At 34.2% G+C, this 20,604-nt stretch overlaps 1 protein-coding gene across 1 annotated transcript; it reads right to left on the minus strand.

The window, feature by feature from the left end:
- Nucleotides 1-17,535: 17,535 nt before the first annotated feature.
- LOC147077430 (uncharacterized) lies at nt 17,536-19,943 on the minus strand. The gene is made up of 3 exons (XM_085940824.1): nt 19,338-19,943; nt 18,359-18,453; nt 17,536-17,918 (listed from the first exon to the last, which is right to left on the minus strand). Exons 1-3 carry the CDS (start codon nt 19,672-19,674, stop codon nt 17,571-17,573), a joined length of 780 nt encoding a protein of 259 aa, XP_085796950.1. The 5' UTR covers nt 19,675-19,943; the 3' UTR covers nt 17,536-17,570.
- Nucleotides 19,944-20,604: the final 661 nt, after the last annotated feature.

Genomic DNA, 20,604 nt, shown 5'->3' on the forward strand with positions numbered 1-20,604 from the left:
GTGTTTTTCGAATGTTGTTCGAGATAAAATTAATCGTATTGATTCTATGTTTAGCGATTTTTTTGTATTTATTAATACATACACATGAATTATGGTGAGTTGTCGGATAAACAATAATAAAATATTTGTCGAACATTGACACAATATTAATAAATTGTATCGCACAATCGTGTGTATTAAAATATTAATGCCAGCGAAGTATATCAGCGCCGCAGGCCACTTTTTTGGCTATTAGGGCAAATTTGTAATTTGCGTTTATCTCACTTATCTGTTTGACCTGCCACGCCACCCCCCTGAGCTTGTGGGGGACATGCACCAAAATTACATGACATACTTATTTGATACATAATTATATATACATAACGTAAACAAAGAACCAAACATATTGCCATGTATTTGTATTATCAATAAAATAACATTTTATATGATCCTATCCTTCAGTACATTTGTAGAGATCCTTGTCTTAACTCTTTCTAATCTATCAGATCATGTCAATATATTTTCACTATGACCTTGCATTATTTTATGAAGTTCATGCAGGTGCTCAAATGTATTATCAGCCATGTACGCAAATTTGGCTAATAAGTAAGTAATGTTTTTTTAAGCAATGCTCCACGGCACACCTAGTATCGTCTCGCGGCACACTGGTTTTGGAGCACTGGTTTAGACGGTTAACTTATTGTAACAATTAACCGCATCAATATAATATATTATATTAATATTATTTATATAATAAACTACCTTCGATAGCAGCCGATAGCCACCTTGCGTATAGAATAGACCCACCGGAAGTACAAAATTTTATCTGTTTTGTGATTACACATAGGTTCTTACTAATATTTTCTTGAATTAATCTATGATCTTGTAAGCTTTCCTAATCTAAGTCCGTGAAAGATTGTTGGACCTACTAACGTAATAAGTCACTTTTGCTAAACTGCTTCTTATACCCCGCTTACACGTGCGTGGGTTAACTGCTGACAGTACGTATTATCGCGGGCGTAACAAGAACAGGTAGCTATACGTAAACATGTATTATCGTGCAAGATGCAAAATTGCATGCATGTACATAAGAGTTCAGAAGATTCTGAATTTTCACGTAAAAATTAGACGTGCGTAGGTGTGCGCATGTGAAATGTAACGATAGTGGCGAACCTGCCGAAAGAAATACGAACTACAACGCATAGAATATTTTTACGTCTCCCTATTATCTACAAACTTGTCCGAACCTGTCTGAATCTGGCAAAGATCACCAAAACGATGATTTCATCGCGTCTCGCATACGCATGAAAAATGAGATTGGAGAGACAGTCAGCCCTTTTACGTGTAAATAACTATTATCGCGATAGTTTAAAATACACACTATTGTTGCAAGTAAATCCATGCACGTTTAGGAAATTCTATCAATCCAAACAATATCATCAACAAATGAATACATAACTTATTAGTGTTTTTCATTGACGAATAAATAGTTCATTTCAGCAAAACAAAGAGGTTTTATTATTGACTTATTTTAAATTACGACTTACTGTTTCGCTCAGACCAGATAAAGATATATATGTATGATATAACATTTTATATGTGTAAATTATATTAACCGATTCATTCCTTCTTGAGAGTGTCGCTCTTTGGATAACTGCTGTCCCTATACAACGCTCAGTATGCGTGCCCTCACGAATTCAAAAGTATATTGTTTATACTGTTGATCGAGGCCGCTTGATGAAATTTGAATATAAATTCGTTCCCGCACTTTCAGGTATAAATCTACGTCCCCGAACCCCGGTATAGTCTGTAACACTGAAGACAACACTTTATAACCGTAGCCAAGATACGATCGTTCTAGTAAATGTTAAAACATTGTTTATACTTTTGAACGAGGTCGCTTGATGAAATTTGAATATAAACTCTCTTAATTTGAATATTGTTTGTGACATTGGTTACGCCTTTTGGCATCTTCCGACAGTATGCACACTCTCCAATAACACACTGACACAGAAATTACTAGTTACTACACGAAGTTTAAATTTTTTTTTCGAACAGGGTGCAAAACTGCCTCATAGTATGTACGTTATTCTGGCATCTTAAATTATTTTATCAAGAAATTTTAGAAATAAACACGCTTAAGTGAAACTATCTTATTTACATCAATCTAAAATTTTGCATTCGAAACTATAATAGATTTATACGTATTTCCATGAGTAGTACCACAATCGTGTCATTGTTTATTTTGTGAATTTTCTTTTGATGTTACATGTAGGTGCAGTTTTTTAAAAACTATTTATGGATCGTTCCGTAACATTGTTTGTATTTATTATCTTTGACGGTACTATTACCATTTCTTAACGTCATTTTCATTCTCACGTCACTTATAATGTCTGAAGATGCTGAAAGGCAAAAGCCTCGAAAAAGTTGCCCAAATGGAACAGTTTAAAATCTAAGTTTGAATAATATTGACTTCGATTATTTTTGTTTTTCTAGGTTTCTATTAAAGACTTTTTCACAAGGCATCACGATATAGACAGTCATCAACAATCCTCGCCTGATGGAATCCAAGATAGAATGATACAGTATTCAGAAGTGACGATAAATGAACAAAACATTAAAGGAGAAATCTCAGAACGAGAGACTCCGAAGGAACTTAGACTTAATCTGAGAAGAGTAGTACATTTTTCACGTAACTTGATTTGCAGCTTTTGTAACGCAGTTTTTGGATGCGAAAGTGCTCTAAAAAGTCACAAAATGGTTCACACGGGCGTGATTTCTGATCAAAACGAAGAAAGTATATTCTCTCAACTAGATCATCTCAAAGCAGATAAAATGGCACATACTGGTGAAAAACCTCATAAATGCAAGATTTGCTCATATAGCTGCACGCAATTAAGTAGTCTTAAAAACCATGAAATGACGCACACCGGTGAAAAACCTCATAAATGCAAGGTGTGCCCTTATAGGTGCTTGTTTCTTAGTAATCTTAAAATCCATGAAATGACACACACAGGTGAAAAACCTTATAAGTGCAAGGAATGCCCATATAGATGCTCGCGACTGTATGATCTTAAAAGACATGAAATGACACACACAGGTGAAAAACCTTATAAATGCAAGGTATGCCCATATAGATGCTCGCAACTGTATGATCTTAAAAGACATGAAATGACACACACAGGTGAAAAACCTTATAAATGCAAGTTCTGCCCATATAGATGCTCGCGACTGAGTTATCTCAAAAACCATGAAATGACACACACAGGTGAAAAACCTTATAAATGCAAGGTATGCCCATATAGATGCTCGCAACTGAGTGATCTTAAAATCCATGAAATGACGCACACCAGTGAAAAACCTCATAAATGCAAGGAATGCCCATATAGATGCTCGCAACTGTATGATCTTAAAAGACATGAAATGACACACACAGGTGAAAAACCTTATAAATGCAAGTTCTGCCCATATAGATGCTCGCGACTGAGTTATCTCAAAAACCATGAAATGACACACACAGGTGAAAAACCTTATAAATGCAAGGTATGCCCATATAGATGCTCGCAACTGAGTGATCTTAAAATCCATGAAATGACGCACACCAGTGAAAAACCTCATAAATGCAAGGAATGCCCATATAGATGCTCGCGACTTAGTCGTCTTAAAATCCATGAAATAACACACACAGGTGAAAAACCTCATAAATGCAAGGCATGCCCATATAGATGCTCGCAACTAAGTAGTCTTAAAATCCATGAAATGACGCACACCGGTGAAAAACCTCATAAATGCAAGGTGTGCCCATATAGATGCTCGCGACTTAGTCATTTTAAAAGACATGAAATGACACACACAGGTGAAAAACCTCTTAAATGCAAGGTATGCCCATATAGATGCTCGCAACTGTATGATCTTAAAAGACATGAAATGACACACACAGGTGAAAAACCTCTTAAATGCAAGAAATGCCCATATAGATGCTCGCAACTAAGTCATCTTAATAGACATGAAATGACACACAGGTGAAAAACCTCTTAAATGCAAGGTATGCCCATATAGATGCTCGCAACTGAGTGATCTTTAAAGACTTGAAATGACGCACACCGGTGAAAAACGTCATAAATGCAATATATGCTCATATAGATTCTCGCGACTAAGTAGTCTTAAAAAACATGAAATGAAACACAGGTGAAAAACCTCATAAATGCACATATAGATGCTCACAACTGAGTGACCTTAAAAGACATGAAATGACACACACAGGTGAAAAACCTAATTGATGCAAGGTATGCCCATATAGATGCTCGCGACTTAGTAATCTTAAAAAGTTTGAAATGACACAAGTGAAAAACGTCATAAACGTTAAGTGTGCTCATATAGCAGCTCGTGACTTAGAAGTTTTCAAAAACATGAAAAATAACACACACAGGTGTAAAACCACATAATTGCAAGGTGTGCTCATATATATGCTCGCAACTGAGTTATCTTAAAAGCACGAAGTGGCATATACTAATAATCTTATTAATTCACCGTATGCTAAAAAGATGTTTGCAAAGAATTCAGCCCCGCAGGTTTTTATAAATCTAGCCCTATTCCCGGACAAGTTTGAGTAAAATTGGTGTTTTATAGTAATTAATGGAATCTTAGTTTATTGGGTTATTTATGGGAATATTTGAATGAATACTTTAAGAACAATAGAAAACAGTTTAATAATAATAATATTGAATAGTGTAAAATTTTTGCCAACAACCTACTTCGTGCAGAGGAACATCACACTCTTTACACCAGTACCGAGTCTCGCCTCTCTTCTTCATCTTGGCACATTCCTTACATACCCTTGACTGGTATTCCTTCTTCTGTGTTGCTGGAATCGTCTGTAAGGTGTGTCTAGATATATCTCCAAATAATCTGGCAGGCGAATCCAGCATCACATTACGCCTCGGATCCGGAGAAGACCAGACATCGTTACCAGAGGACAGTAATAAAGTAACAACAGATTCGGGCTTTGTTACACATTTATTTCTGTAATTGAGGCCCAAATCTATCATCCAAAATATCAATGGATAGATGTTAATTATCATCCTCACTATGCGTATGCGCTTATCTCTCCAATAATGTAAGATAAAATCTCCTTTTATACATATAACCGACTCGCCCTCTCGTTCAAAGACTGACCTCTATTTTTGCGAATAGTCTCATTAAATCTCTTATTTTTCACCGGAAACTCCTCGGCCAATCTGACACTGTTATAAACTGCCCAGGTGCTGGAGTATATTCTGCTGTTGACCACGATTCAGTGACACGAGCACTACGCCTTCCATGTCCTCCTCGCTTACCTTAGGGACGACGTCACCACTAGAACGACCGCATCTATTTCTGCTAACACGCCATTCACTCGCTTGACCTCCGTTTTCTGCCCGAGATGGACCAGAAAGTGGGTCCTCGAGCGTGTCGACTCCTGAGTCCATACAAATGCGTAATCCCACTCTGATTCATCTGTTCCAAAGGCGTCCATTTCAGCGTGGAAACAGGCTGGAATCAAAACAATATTCCACTTTAGTTAACTGAATTTAATCCTCGGGGAACACGTGACATCGTCAAAACGTTCGATTAACTCATATAAAGATATTTGGTGATTACATTATTACCTTGTGACGTATCTATTAGTCGATTAACCGGATAATATTGGAAGCAAATTGTTGGTTTGTGACAGCTGTAAACAAAAACAAATCGTCATTAGTAAACAAATTTTGGATGTTGGAAAAATACGTGAGAATAAGTAAATACTTGTTTATACTTACATAATTGTATGAAATAGTTAAAATAATTCAATATTCTAGGATTATAAAATAATATATATTGGCACATAATGATGTAATTGGCAAATAATGTGAACTTTCAAACATTGCAATCGGATATTTTGACAGTTATCTGACGGGAATGGAAAACCATGTAAAATGAATTTAAATTACCAGAATCCATCAATAACATATAAAATATCATAGATAAATTATAATTATTTGATGGATATATTCTTACCTTGTGACGTATCAGATATCGGAAGCAAATCAATCGGTTTGGAACAGTTGTAACAAATTTTGAATGTTCAAAAAACACGTGGAATTAACTAAATACTCATTCAAACACGTATACTTTTATGGAATATTCATAATACTTCAATATTTTAGGGCTAATATATCGGCACATTATCAAGTAATTAATAATGAGGACTTTCAAACTTTGCATTCGAAAAATTTTGACAGTAATCTGACATATTATGTACACAAGAAACACATAAAATTAATTTAAATTACCAGAAACCATCAATAAACATATAAAATATCATAGACAAATTATTTCTCTTACCTTATTAAATCCTTTTTTTGCTTACTTCTGTAATTTTCTTCCTCAAAATCAGTATACAGCCTCCCCAAACCAAAGCGAATATTCGCAGCGAATTAGCAACGAACTCGCTACCGCTTGGATTTGATGCGAATTTCGCGCTTGGCCCCACACCAAAGCGTCAGCGACGCCGCCATAGACTAAATAATTTTATTTACGCGCCAGATTTAAAATTGTAAATAATATTAATATTTTACGCCAAATATTCAATAATTTTTATGAATTAAATATGAAAAATATACGTACACTATAGCGCTTTCAGAATTGCTACAACTTTTACCCACTTTGCGTAAAGTGTATTTTAATTATCTGAAACAAGGTGGCAGCATTGGATGCAGCCCTAGACTAAATACATATACGAATGTCAACGTGACAGTTGTGTGTTGACAAAATGTACAACTTTTCTGAATGCTTATTACACGCTGAAGATATAATGAGATGGCGTGCGATAAATTACATCGACAATTAATATAACCTTACTTTATGACAGCGCAAGATTGCCATGGCTCATGGGTAAGATAGATTTACTCAGTTTCATAACTGCACATATAAATAAGCATTTACCATAAAGGGTTAACAGGATTTGAAGGTAATATGATATTGAAATAACATGTCTCCTTTATTTGAATTGTAATTTTTGACTATTTTGCGTTTTTACGCAGAGGGAGCGTACCAAAAACGGGTAGGCCAAGTCTTCTGCGCAATGAGCCAGGCATCAGTAAGCAGATGCATAGGAAACGTGTCCGATGCTATAATAGCAGTGCTTAGTAATACTTACATACAGTCGCCATACAGCGCTGACAGTCTTTAGTGTTGTGTTGATACCCTCTGATCAATTTATACAATTTTACAATGTACATGTCATGTAACTAGAGTAACCGCGCATAGACACAACAAGTAAATTACCTACTCAATAAGGATTTAACGGGAATATTTTTTTGTGTCGGTAAAAATATTTTTTAATTTCAGACTTCAAGAAAGGGCAGGTTTCCCGAAAATCATTGGGTGCATTGACTGCACCCATGTGCGAATATACCCATCATACTCGGAGACTTTCAAAAATGAGCGTAGAAAATTTTCTGTAAATGTGAAATTGGTAATAAAATCTATGTTTCTGATACATTCATATTCATAAGGTACGTTTAATAATATTTTAACATGACATTTATTTTTATGCAGGTATCTGACATGGACATTCTGGCAAAATTTCCTTTAAGTGTTCATGACTAATTCATATTTAATGGATCGTTGGTAAAAACTGAAATGAAACATCTACAGAACGACAAGAATTGGGAATTTTGTTCTATTAGGGAAGTATGTTAAACTTTACTTTACTATGGCAGTACCAGTAACAAATATTTTTGTTTGGTTTATATTCATCCGTATTTTGTATATGTACTTCAAAGGAATCAAAATTTTGCATAGGTATGAATATGATATTTAATGAAACAGTTTTTTAATTATTTAAATCCTGATTTCTAATATTTTTACAACTTTCAGTCGAAAACATATTCAAATTAACAGACTGTGTATATTGAAATCATTCTAGTGCCACCATAGGCCAGCCAGACTCACTACACGGCTGCCCGCTGTTTGACCAGGGATGTGATTGAGTGTTTTTGGATAATGGACCACACCAGATTGCATAGCTACAGCAACAAGTGCAAGACCAACCGTGGCTATACATACAGTATACATGTATATATTAAATATAATTTATGTATATTTATTTATGGCTTATACACCGAAACAAAATATGTCACTTAACTGTACTTGAATATTTTTGCAGGATCATTCAATAAAAAATACTTGGTTTAGGTTAAGAAAGTTTTAATAATCATTTTTGCACAGAATACAAGAAAAATATTTATATAATTATTAGAATTACAATGAGCTTTAAAAGTAACACGATATTGTAATAAAATGGACAAATATGAAAAAAAATAACAATAAATTGTATATAGATAGGTAGACAGGGTTCAGATGATTCTGGCAGTGCAGGCGACTCATTTAGGTGTCAGTATTGTTACTTTCAAATGACAATAACACCGTTCCAATGTGATTCGGTCGTGCCAGAAGACTCTGTCCTTCCTCTATTTAGTAACCGGGCGTTTTACAACTTTAAATGAAAATTAAGTGGGTATATAGATAGTATATTTTTTCTAGTATAATATTATTTAATTAGGTGACTTTTTATTTCTTTATTACTTGAAATGGTGTTTACATAGTAGATGGATTATAATGGTTTTGAAATATAGTTATTTTTGTTAATTCTACTTTAACTGAGTCATTTACCTTGACAGCTGTTTCGGCACATAAACTCATTTTCGGAACATTCAACAATAATTTGTGATTATAAAAGAGCTACAGGTCACGTAGCAAATTAAATACGCTTAGTTAAATAATAAATACGTACCAAATATTTTACAAAATACACCACATACATCCATCGAATATGGTAAATAAAATACAGATTCAAGTATCAAATAATTCTTGGATAAATAGATGTTTATGTAAGTATATGTTTTTTTAAATACTTACATGATACTGTGTTGTATAACATTTAAATTTATATTTTTGATTTTGATTTACATACTTAAATGTACCTACATAAATTTGTAATGTACAGTAGGTACTTAATTACATTTTTGACATTAGGAAATTACCATTATTCGATTCTATCCACCCGCCATGTCTATAATCACCCCAACGCTGGATAGAAAGAGACATCACACAAAATTGGCTGTTTGATAATAAATGGTAGTTGAAAAATATTTTAGAGTATGGTTATGTCCATAGAAACAGGTTTTAAGTCATTCATGTTTGTCCGAATAATGTGTAGCAGAAAAATAGAAATTTTAAAAAGGGTCTATTCAGTATTCACCCCATTCTACGGCAAACATTTTTCTTAATAAAAATAGGTAAGGTGCATTGGGGTAATTCCGACAGGAATTTCTATGAGATGACTAGAGGTTATATATTTCGGTTAATTATTCAAAGTGTTTTATATTTACTGCCATTATTGTTTTACCCCTGTGTACTTAAAGAAAAGATGTATGATAAATATATATTAGATTCTTGAATATATAGTTGGGTTCTTTAAATTGAGAATTTGAAATATTGAGTCATTTTTTTTAGCATTGGGGAAATTACGAACTATCTTGGGGTAATTCCGAAATTATTCAAAAGTTGATTTTATTGCACTTTGACCGAAGGTTTACCTTTCTTTTTCGACCGTAATTACTCCTAACACAAAATATCATCAATTTTGTTAATAGTTTCCATAATCCCTAACTTTTGATACTATTAGTTCGGAATTACCCCAAAAAAAGATAGTGGTTCTCAACGTTTCAGTTAAGTACTTAGGATTATAGGGATTGTGGAACGGGATGGAGCAGAGCAGGTTTATTCCCGGTTGTCACTACCAGTTTTGTTCCCACCGGTGACAAATAATGAGAAAAAATATCTCAATATGACACAAGTACCTACCACCCTTAATCAATAAAATAAAGACGAGGAAAATCAAAGAAAGTGATAATTTTAAAAATCATTTTATTTTATTTTATTTATTTGAGTCTACATTCTTATTTGCCTACCTTGATAGAACAATATTTTTTATAAAGATGTCTTTTGTTTACTTACTGCTTTTTGCATAGCAAAATAAACTTTCTTCATACCCATACAATTAAATTAGTCAACATTGAAAATGTTAAATCAAAGTTGGAACTTGTCTTTTTAATCATTTTCATCTACTTTTATGGCATAAACTTATAATTTATTCCTGCTAGCAAACCTAAAACTACAATACGGGCTACACTGTTAAAAAAATATAACATAATTGATTAAGACACGGTCTGAAAGCCTCATATATACATAATAATGATCTATTGGTTTGGTACGCAATCAGTCAAAATAAATTCTATCTTTATCATTACATAAGTAATATTCTTTTTCATCAGCACTTTTTTTTGTATATCTATCTTCTTCACTATAATGACTCTGGAACTTTGTCACTATCTTTTCTTTTGGTCGTAATAAAGGTTAGCTGCTGCCAGTGGCGCACCCAGGGGGTGGGTCAAGGGGCCCTGGCACCCCCCAAACATGAAAATTATCAGAATGATTTTAAACATTGAAATTTAAAGCCAATAAACTATACCTTGGGGCCTAAAAACACGGCAAAAAATGATTTGTAATTCTCCAGCACCCCTTTTAGAAAAAATTCTTAGATTTTAATTTCTAACACAACACTAATCTCAGGTTTTTTAAAAACCCAATCCTTAATGGAACTGTCAAAAAATTCTCGGTGTTTACCCGAATTCCGGAGTGGTGTAGGTCATGGCTGGGGAGGGCTGACAGGCCTCTAGCCTTGGGGCCGGGGCTGTGGGGGGTCCGGCGTGTCGGGTTGACCAGATAAGTGAGATAAACACACACCATAAATTAGCTTTAATAGTAAAAAAGTCGCCTGCGGCGCCATTATACTTCACGGTCATGAACATTTTCAATTACTTATATAATTGTGCAATATATTTTTTGACTATTATGTGTCGATACTCGACAGCTTCATTATTAAAGTAGATGTATTAAAAATCGCCAATAATTCACTGTATAAGTACCCTTAATTTGAACTAAAACACAATTTGAAAAACGTTAATGTAGTGTTTAACACTGCCTTTAATCTTAGCGGTAAGTAGGGGGGCCGCCAATCTTAGTCTGAGGGCCCATTTCAGGATGTGGGGACCATGGTGTAGGTAATAGACAAAAGACTGATAAACGAGAAGAAGAAAAAGAGCCTATGAGACTAATTTACATTCTCTTCCTTGGCCCCCCCCAATATTAAATCCTGGGTGCGCCACTGGCTGCTGCTGTGGTCTCATAGTTTTTAAGAAGTTGATAGAGAAGTATGTTTCCTCATGTTTTATTATTTCTTCTATGAACCCAATATAGTACCTCCATTTTTTTCTGATTGAATATCTGACAAGCACTGAATCATTTAATTTGTAATTTTCCTTCTTCTTGATGGTATTTTTCTTGAGTTTTGTATACTATATCTTTATTTTTCAGTTTTAGTAGCAGTTGTTCATCTTTGCCCTTTTCTTTTGAGTCTTCTCTAGTTGTGATATTTTTTCCTTTTATAAAAACATCAACGTTGTCTGTGTGATCTCTTTCAATGTGTCTTTTCTCTTCGTTTTTTTTGTCTATTTTATCCGCTTGATTTTCTTTACCTTTACTTTTTTTGCCAACACCTTTACTCTTAGTACAGAGAGAATTTGAATCGTTGTTGGTGAGCATCTTTTCGTCAGTTAAACTTTCACCATATTTTACATCTTTTGTTTTTTTTGTGACCTTGGTTCTTCCATGTATATTTTAAAATCATCTTCAGAGTATTCATCCATCAATACTTCAAAATCAAGATAATCTATAATATCAGAATCGCTATATTCGCTCATGATGTCAGATACACTAGTTAGGCTGTTAAGTGAAGGCTGGTGTTACCGCACTTACCCAAGATTATATATAATAGAACGTGCGATAGCTTTTTATTAGGACGACGCTAAATTTACTTACTTTAATATTAATTTAATTAAGTATATTATGTACATCTAAATTAGATATAATTTTAGTATCTTTACAGATTGAGAAGCACTGCCAATTACTATGAAAAAGTTAAGTGGGCTATTGCGGAATGAATATATATCGGAATAACCCCAAAGGGGTATTTCCGAAAAAAAATTAAAAACACAGCTAGGACATTGTATTCCTCTCACAATTCGTAAAAAACGATAATCTATCGTAAAAGCAATCACTTATTCAAATAACTTACCAGAATTCCGAGATATGTAAGTTGGGGTAATTACGAATCAGCAAAAATGGCGCGAAAAACACTTCTCCCAAAAAACTTGATGGTATGCACGCATTGTTGACACTAGCGACTAGCGACGACTGTCGAGGCAAGCACAATGAACATGGTGTCTAGACTAAATGTTGCCAATAGGAAAATATCGCTTCGATTGGTAGAATTTTTGAACTTTCGGAATATACCCATATTCGGAATTACCCCAATGCACCTTACATCAATAGAGGAATCATAAAATGGACCTTGGCCCTCGCCCACGCCTTATTCATCCTTGTATATTATATTATCACACTTAATGTTTTGGAAAATTCATTAACATTGTGCACAAATGCCACTTTTGTTGATTGACACTTCACTTAGTTGATCTCTTTGTTCACGTAAAGTACAATAAAAGTATGTAGCAGCGAAGAACTAGAGACCGAAAATAGTGGAAGGAGCTAGAAGAGGCTTTCATCTAGCAGTGGAATGACCCCGACTGATGTTTATGATGAAATATTATTTTATTCCTGTTAATGCCGGGGGTTTCATTTTTAATTTCTTCTGGTGCTTTGTACCTACGTTGAAAGGTTGAAGATCTTTGCTAAAATTAAATTCATCACAAAGCATTAATATATCTCCAACATCATTCAGGTAGGTATCCATGATGATAATATAATATTATGTACTTAGAGGAGGTACCTGACCTTTATATTTACATGCACATAAAATTATTAATCTTATTGCCTAATGCAGACCAAGATATACCTACCTACATAATATTACATGAACAGAAGTTTAAGAACATCTCAATTAAGTTTAAAATGTTTGTAGGTATACAAATTAATGTGAAACAGAAAACATTGGTTATGTTAGGTAGGTACATGGAACATGTAGATATTATCTTGGTTCGCGGTCGGCACTGGGCAAAACCAGTTTATTAGCTCAATATACCTATACATAATGAAGGAAATATATACCTAGTAGGTATATAGGTACATAATATCGTTTTTGTGATTGAGGTCTCTTGAGATCAAAAAACAAACACAACCTAGGTATGTCCTACTGTAAATAACCCGATAGTAAGTAGTATGTAAGGTTTTTGGTCTAAAACCTTACAAAATACCACAATGACGATATGGAGTACCTACTTATCTACCTATATGTATATTATATCTTTAGCTACAATAGAAATGCTATGCTGCATAATGTTAGATGCAAAAAAATAATCTTAAAGACTACCTATCTAACCTAAAAAAATATTATCAACGAATATAAAATGATATTAAATTCTACAGGTTTTTTTAAAAAAAGGTTTGTCGATAGCTATTTCGGTTGTAACACCATTATCAAGACTATTCAGATAGGCCGTTTGCCTTTGCTTAAATACTATACGTGTATAGATAGAGACAGAATACATTTTCTTATTCGTTCCAGCAATATTATGAATTTTTACATTATTATTAATTGTAATATTATTAATACTTTGAAAACCCTAAGTGGGTTTTTTAAAATGGATATCGAAATTTTCAAAATTTATCAAAATTACAGTATTCGATGGTTATTTATTGACATTATTGATCAATTAAAATATTATTAGTATAATTGTCTTAATCGTGTGTTTAGATTATATTTAATAGTGGCGACGAATACATTACCAAATTTTCATTAATTATGTCATTACTTTTGGATAATTCGCGATTAATTTCCAACTGTTCAAGTAAATTTAATTTTAGACCTTTATTACATATATGCAAACATTGTGGCGTTTCATTGTTACTGATGCTATGCGAGTTTGATATCAAATGTTTAGCAAACTGAGAATCTGTTTTACCATTCCTAAAAGACCGGAGGTGCTCTTCAAAACGAGTTTTTATTGACCTGCCAGATTGACCAATGTAGCATAGACTACATGTGCCACATGTTATTTTATAAACTCCGCTTTTTTCCAGTTTGTTGATTTTATCTTTACTATTTTTTAAGTTTAATCCTAGATTATTATTAGCTTTGAATGCTACGTTAACGCTATGTTTAATTTCTTGATAAATTTTGTCTGAAATAATGCCGTGATAACCAATGGACTTGTAATAACGATTTGAATCTTTAACGTTAGGGTATATTGTTGATCTATGATTATGATATGATGATATGTTATTACAAGTCCATTGGTTATCACGGCATTATTTCAGACAAAATTTATCAAGAAATTAAACATAGCGTTTACGTAGCATTCAAAGTTAATAATAATCTAGGATTAAACTTAAAAAATAGTAAAGATAAAATCAACAAACTGGAAAAAAGCGGAGTTTATAAAATAACATGTGGCACATGTAGTCTATGCTACATTGGTCAATCTGGCAGGTCAATAAAAACTCGTTTTGAAGAGCACCTCCGGTCTTTTAGGAATGGTAAAACAGATTCTCAGTTTGCTAAACATTTGATATCAAACTCGCATAGCATCAGTAACAATGAAACGCCACAATGTTTGCATATATGTAATAAAGGTCTAAAATTAAATTTACTTGAACAGTTGGAAATTAATCGCGAATTATCCAAAAGTAATGACATAATTAATGAAAATTTGGTAATGTATTCGTCGCCACTATTAAATATAATCTAAACACACGATTAAGACAATTATACTAATAATATTTTAATTGATCAATAATGTCAATAAATAACCATCGAATACTGTAATTTTGATAAATTTTGAAAATTTCGATATCCATTTTAAAAAACCCACTTAGGGTTTTCAAAGTATTAATAATATTACAATTAATAATAATGTAAAAATTCATAATATTGCTGGAACGAATAAGAAAATGTATTCTGTCTCTATCTATACACGTATAGTATTTAAGCAAAGGCAAACGGCCTATCTGAATAGTCTTGATAATGGTGTTACAACCGAAATAGCTATCGACAAACCTTTTTTTAAAAAAACCTGTAGAATTTAATATTAATTATATTTTCATTTCTTGTAAAATGGAATTCTACCAAGTAAATGCTAACTCAATTAATGAATATAAAATGGGTATTTACGTGACCGATACCGAATTTGATTGAAGTAGGTATTGTAAATGATACCTAATTATAATATTATTGATATGACTGCTCGAAAGTCGAAACCAAAACGTCAAACAGTCTATGCGTCAAACGATCGCAATAAGTTAGAACTGTCAGTGCACTAACAATCAAAGTTATAAAGTTTCTGTTATTAAAGGCTGTGCATGACGCAAATTAATAATATGTATTTTTTAAATATCGGGACCTTAGATTAAAGTTATTTATTTATAATAGCGTATTCATCCTGTCAAAAAACTTTACATACTTTGGTTAGACAAAGATACCTACATAATATTATTATGACGACCTTCATACCATTTTCAACAATTTCCCTGCCAATTTCATCCCATATCTTATCTTTCTTTCTTATGTTTTGTAGTCACTGTCAGAGAAATCATAAAGGATTGGATATTTCCGGACCAACTCGATCAGCTGCTCAATGTCTTCGCCATTTTGATTTTACTAATTCCCTTGGCGAAATCTGTCCGCCTCGAATAAATTTGCTGTCGACAGAGTTCCCGAAAATCGCAGCGAATATTCGCTGCAAATTCGCACTCAAGACGCAAGGCGGTCGCGCAAGCGTGCTCTGTCCCGTAAGCCAATACGAGCTTGATTGGCGAATAATTCGCTGCGAATATTCGCCGCGAATATTCGCTTTGGTTTGGGGGAGGCTTTAACTTCGCCGATCGTGTGGAAAAATTTGGCGCTTTTTGAATTTCGTAGCGTTTCGGACAGCTCCCTCGACCTCTTTGTTCTTCCACCTTTGGCCATACCAGACGTCTTGTGATAAGTGGTCTCTAAGATGGACGTTTCATGACGAAACTCTGGCGCTGATGGCAAGAGCAATCGCGCACACTATTGTATACCTACGTCCGGTTTTGTATTTCCCTTCATTGTAATATTAGTTCCATCAAACTTGTAGAAATGTTAATTAGCTCTCAGTCATCGTTCGTTCAATAAATTAGGCATCTACCTATTACATTAACTTATTTCTTAGATTACTTATTACTTGTTTCTAAATCATAATATTATGTACCTAGATACAATTATTTCCATATTAAAGATTTGTTAAAATTCAATGGTCTCTTATTTTCTTCTTACAATAGTACTCACTTTAATGTTTTTTTTTACATATTTATCTATTTCGGTTACAATCCAAAATATGGCACCCAGGTTAACTTAATGCCAGCGCTCCATTGGCGAGCCAAAAGTCCGACGACAATAAGTCTTCAGATTTTTCTACGTTCTGCTACTGGCCAACAGACGTTCAACGAAACGAGTATATAATTAATTTGACGAGTAAAACAGTCGACTTTGACAGCATAGATAATATACGTATATCTGACAGTTAAATCGTGATGGCGTTAAATGATACCGACGTTTTATGTTTTTTGGGTTATTGGGTGGCAGATAATGTAATAACGAAGCAAAGGGTACACAAATACTGGGTGAAACATTGGATAAGGAAACGAACGACATTATCCCACACAAATTTAATACGAGAATTGCGTTTGCAACCGAGCGATTTCCGCAATTATTTGCGAATGTCGGAGGATGTATACACAGAACTGTATAATTTGGTCTCCCCATTTATTAAAAAAAAAAATACTATGATGAGGGAAGCTATTTCTCCTCATGATAGATTATGTGCAACCCTGCGATTTTTGGCTGCCGGCGGAACATTCACTGACTTGCATTATAGAACTGCGATTGGAAGACAAACTCTGGGCAAGATAATTCCCGAAACTTGCCAAGTCATCATTGACGTTTTGAAAGGAGAATATTTCAAGGTGTGTATTATATTATACGTCATCTAATAAAGTTGGGCAAATTTACAAATATATCATTAACAAGTAGACATTGGTTGGTCTTATAAAGTGAACGTTTAGTGGATTGTTTTACCTATATAAATCATAGACGGCAACATCATAAGAATGGCAGACAAGATGCATTTGAGATAGGTATATATATAGTCACAAATAAGGCCATCGTTGACATGCTAAATATTCAATAGACCATTAGAATGCTGTACCTAGCCAGGACTCTCCATATAGGCTGTAAGCAAGCTGCTTAATTATTCCTGTTGAATGTATTGTAATACTAGTCATATTCTTCGAAAAGCAAGCATGGAATTTGATTTCTAAATGAGGCCACATAATAATATAGGTTTGCTAACATAGCTCAAATACTTACCATTTGTTGTATCGCTTAAGCTAAGGTTTATAGGCATAAAAACAAACAAAAAAACAAATATTTTTACAAGATATTTATTCATACAAAAAACATTAATTTATTATACCGGCTTTTGTACATTTTTGCTTAATATACGATAAACTGGTTGAGTATGAACAGTAGTTGCTGGCATTATTTTGTCACTTTGTCCCATAAAGGCAACTTCATGCATCAGCTTCTCGGCCAGCAATCTTTGTCCCTGTGACATCGATCGTAGTTTCATGGCCATCATTTTGCCAAAAACATCAAATTCATCTTCAGTCTTGCTTAGTTTGTCGGTGATTAATTCTAACACTTTGTTGGCGCTATCATTCGATTTTTTTCGTTTGAACGATGGGGGTTCTGGTGCTCTATTGAGATTCGACCTTGGAGTAGTCGACAACGTGGATGTTGAAGGCGAATATTCTATCTGTAAATAAAATGTTGATTATTTTTTGTTGCAGTTCCCTGATACGCACGAAGAAATGGAGACGATTGCAGAAGAATTTAATAGTAAATGGCAATTTCCAAATTGCCTGGGCGCAGTTGATGGGAAACACATTGCAATCGTGCCACCTGCAGGCGCCGGCTCCCACTTTTATAATTACAAACATTTCCACAGCATTGTTTTGATGGCGATTGCAAATGCTAATTATGAATTTATTTATGTTGATGTTGGAACAAATGGACGTATTTCTGATGGAGGCGTACTGAGAAAATCTGATTTTTTCAAACGTTTAGACGAACGCAGATTAAAAATACCTGCACCAAAAAAATATTTTAATACTACCGGGGCTGTCACATGGCAAGAAAGTATGATAAGCAATAGATAAATTAAACCAATGTAACAATTTAGTTAAAATGTTTTACCTCAATACAATCTTCGTTGTTTAACGAGTTGGAGTAACTCTCATCAGGAGACATGTTTTCCAAATCGTCCACCATGCTGGATATTGAGCTCGATTCTGTAAAACAAAATGTAAATTGTTAAAATACAACATAATACTCAAACTTGTTTTTTATTATCTCTCCCCTAAGTACCCATTCCTTCATACGGTTAATATTGATATTGGTATAATTGGTGTAATCCAGTATATCGGGTATTTTCAAAATGTGTTTTCCGCTGTATTCCTCATAACCAAACTGTACCATTAATTTTGATTGATGATTGACGATTTATTGATTGTCTCTGAAGGAACCTAACTCGAGCGATTTTTGATTTTATGATCATTTCTTTTCTTCTTCTTTCGACCATGTCCGATCATAATATGGACCTCCACGGAGTGGAGGTTTGTATTGACAGATTTTGTTTTTACGAGAAATGGATGTCAGCCACTTGCTCAACATATTAGGTCCATACTCTGACTCATACACAAATTGAAATTCAATGTGTACTTGTCAGACCCAGGATTTGAACCTGGGACCCGACCACGACTCAATAAGCCGCGCTTCCACCGCCATGATCGTACCTATATATTATTATTTCTTACCTACCTCAGCAAAGAATAAGTAATTTTATTGTGACTAGAAATGATTCATAGCTGTATGTTTTAATTGCTTAATAGTTGCTAATCTAATGCGATGTCACTTTCAGAGCTACGACAATGTCATAGTCTGCACGTGTATAATAAATAGCTTTAAAGCATTCCCTCGTACCTATATATTATTATTATTATTTATTACCTACCTCAGCAAAGAATAAGTAATTTTATTGTGACTAGAAATGATTCATAGCTGTATGTTTTAATTGCTTAATAGTAGCTAATCTAATGCGATGTCACTTTCAGAGCTACGGCAATTTCATAATCTGCACGTGTATAATAAATAGCTTTAAAGCATTCCCACGTACCTTCCATTTGGTCGTTCAAGAACTCCAAATTTTTATAGTACCACAGTTTGGGTAGATATACTGCGTCTGTGCCGGCTCCGCTTCGATATGATGTCCTTACTTTATTTCTCTCCTTTCTGTAACCCGACCTCAATGTCTGTATTTTCTTTTTGACATCGTTGACCGTTGCCTGCGGCTCCACTTTGATTAATATTTCCAAAAGTTCCGCATACGCCAAGGACTTGGCATCACGATTCTTGTATAGTGGGCTGGTCGTCTTCCACAACGACGGGTTGTCTTTAAAACAACTAATAAAATCTTCCAAGAAACTTTTCGAATGCACTCGTAGATCTACCATTGTTGTTTTCGATGTCCGAACACTTTGAATGACAGTAAAATAATGATGGCGCTCATAGACTAATATATGGCGCTGTCGTCCGTCGGCATAGATATAAATAATGTGACGGTAAAGCGTGGTGAACGTACGAATTTCAGCGGCTCGGCGAGTAAAATATCAAACATGTTTGAAATCCAACGAGCCTGGTCTGCGGATTAAAAAGTCCGCAGACCTGGGGTGCTCCACGCGAAAAAAAAGTCCGAAGACTGTAAATCGTCTGACTTGCGTGCCAATGGAGCGCCGGCATAATAGTTTTCTTCTTAGCTTTCACTCTTAAACCAGTCAATTTATATATATATTTTACGATCGGCTTTTTTATAGTCGGTAGTTTTAAATTCTTTTAGTGCTCGGCCGTAGTGGTTTGGCAGGTATTTCGTTCAAAACCGCCGCCAAACCACTACGGCTGAGCACTTAAGGTCGATAGAGTACGCATCGAAGTGATACAATAATAATTATTACTTGCGCCGTGTTTTACCGTCGTCTCATGCGAACGGCTGGCAGTCGAGGCGTCAAGTTAGCTACTTTATTACTATATTCAATATATCTATTCCTATTCTCAATCGCACACATTTACTTTTTTATTAAGAGATACTTTATTTTGTAATTGTGTCATCAAAAATCACAATTACAAAAGTATATACCTATATAACCGACTGAATAGTATAAATAAGTTATTAGTTATTGTCGTTTAGAATTAACTGTCACATTGACAAACGTCCTAGTGTATTATGATATTATTATACACAGAAGAAGTTTACTTACTTTGATCGTCACTTCCAATTATTAATAACACATAAGCACTAAATCAGATGAACTCCAAGGTCTCCAAGATACGATAAAATAATCTGAAAGAAATCTGAAACTTAGAATATCTACTCCGACAACTGAACA

Source organism: Rhyacophila brunnea, unplaced genomic scaffold (assembly GCF_057557595.1).
Source record: "Rhyacophila brunnea isolate RB1 unplaced genomic scaffold, BYU_Rbru_1.0 scaffold_13, whole genome shotgun sequence".
Classification (NCBI taxonomy): domain Eukaryota; kingdom Metazoa; phylum Arthropoda; class Insecta; order Trichoptera; family Rhyacophilidae; genus Rhyacophila; species Rhyacophila brunnea.

Bases quoted from the DNA above. Each gene is read 5' to 3' on its own strand.
- LOC147077430 (XM_085940824.1), bottom strand. From the start codon at position 19,674: ATGGTAGATCTACGAGTGCATTCGAAAAGTTTCTTGGAAGATTTTATT. The intron at 18,454-19,337 runs GTACGTGGGAAT...TTTGTTTTACAG, and splicing joins CTTGAACGACCAAATGGAAG to AATCGAGCTCAATATCCAGC. The intron at 17,919-18,358 runs GTAAAACATTTT...TTTTATTTACAG, and splicing joins ACAACGAAGATTGTATTGAG to ATAGAATATTCGCCTTCAAC.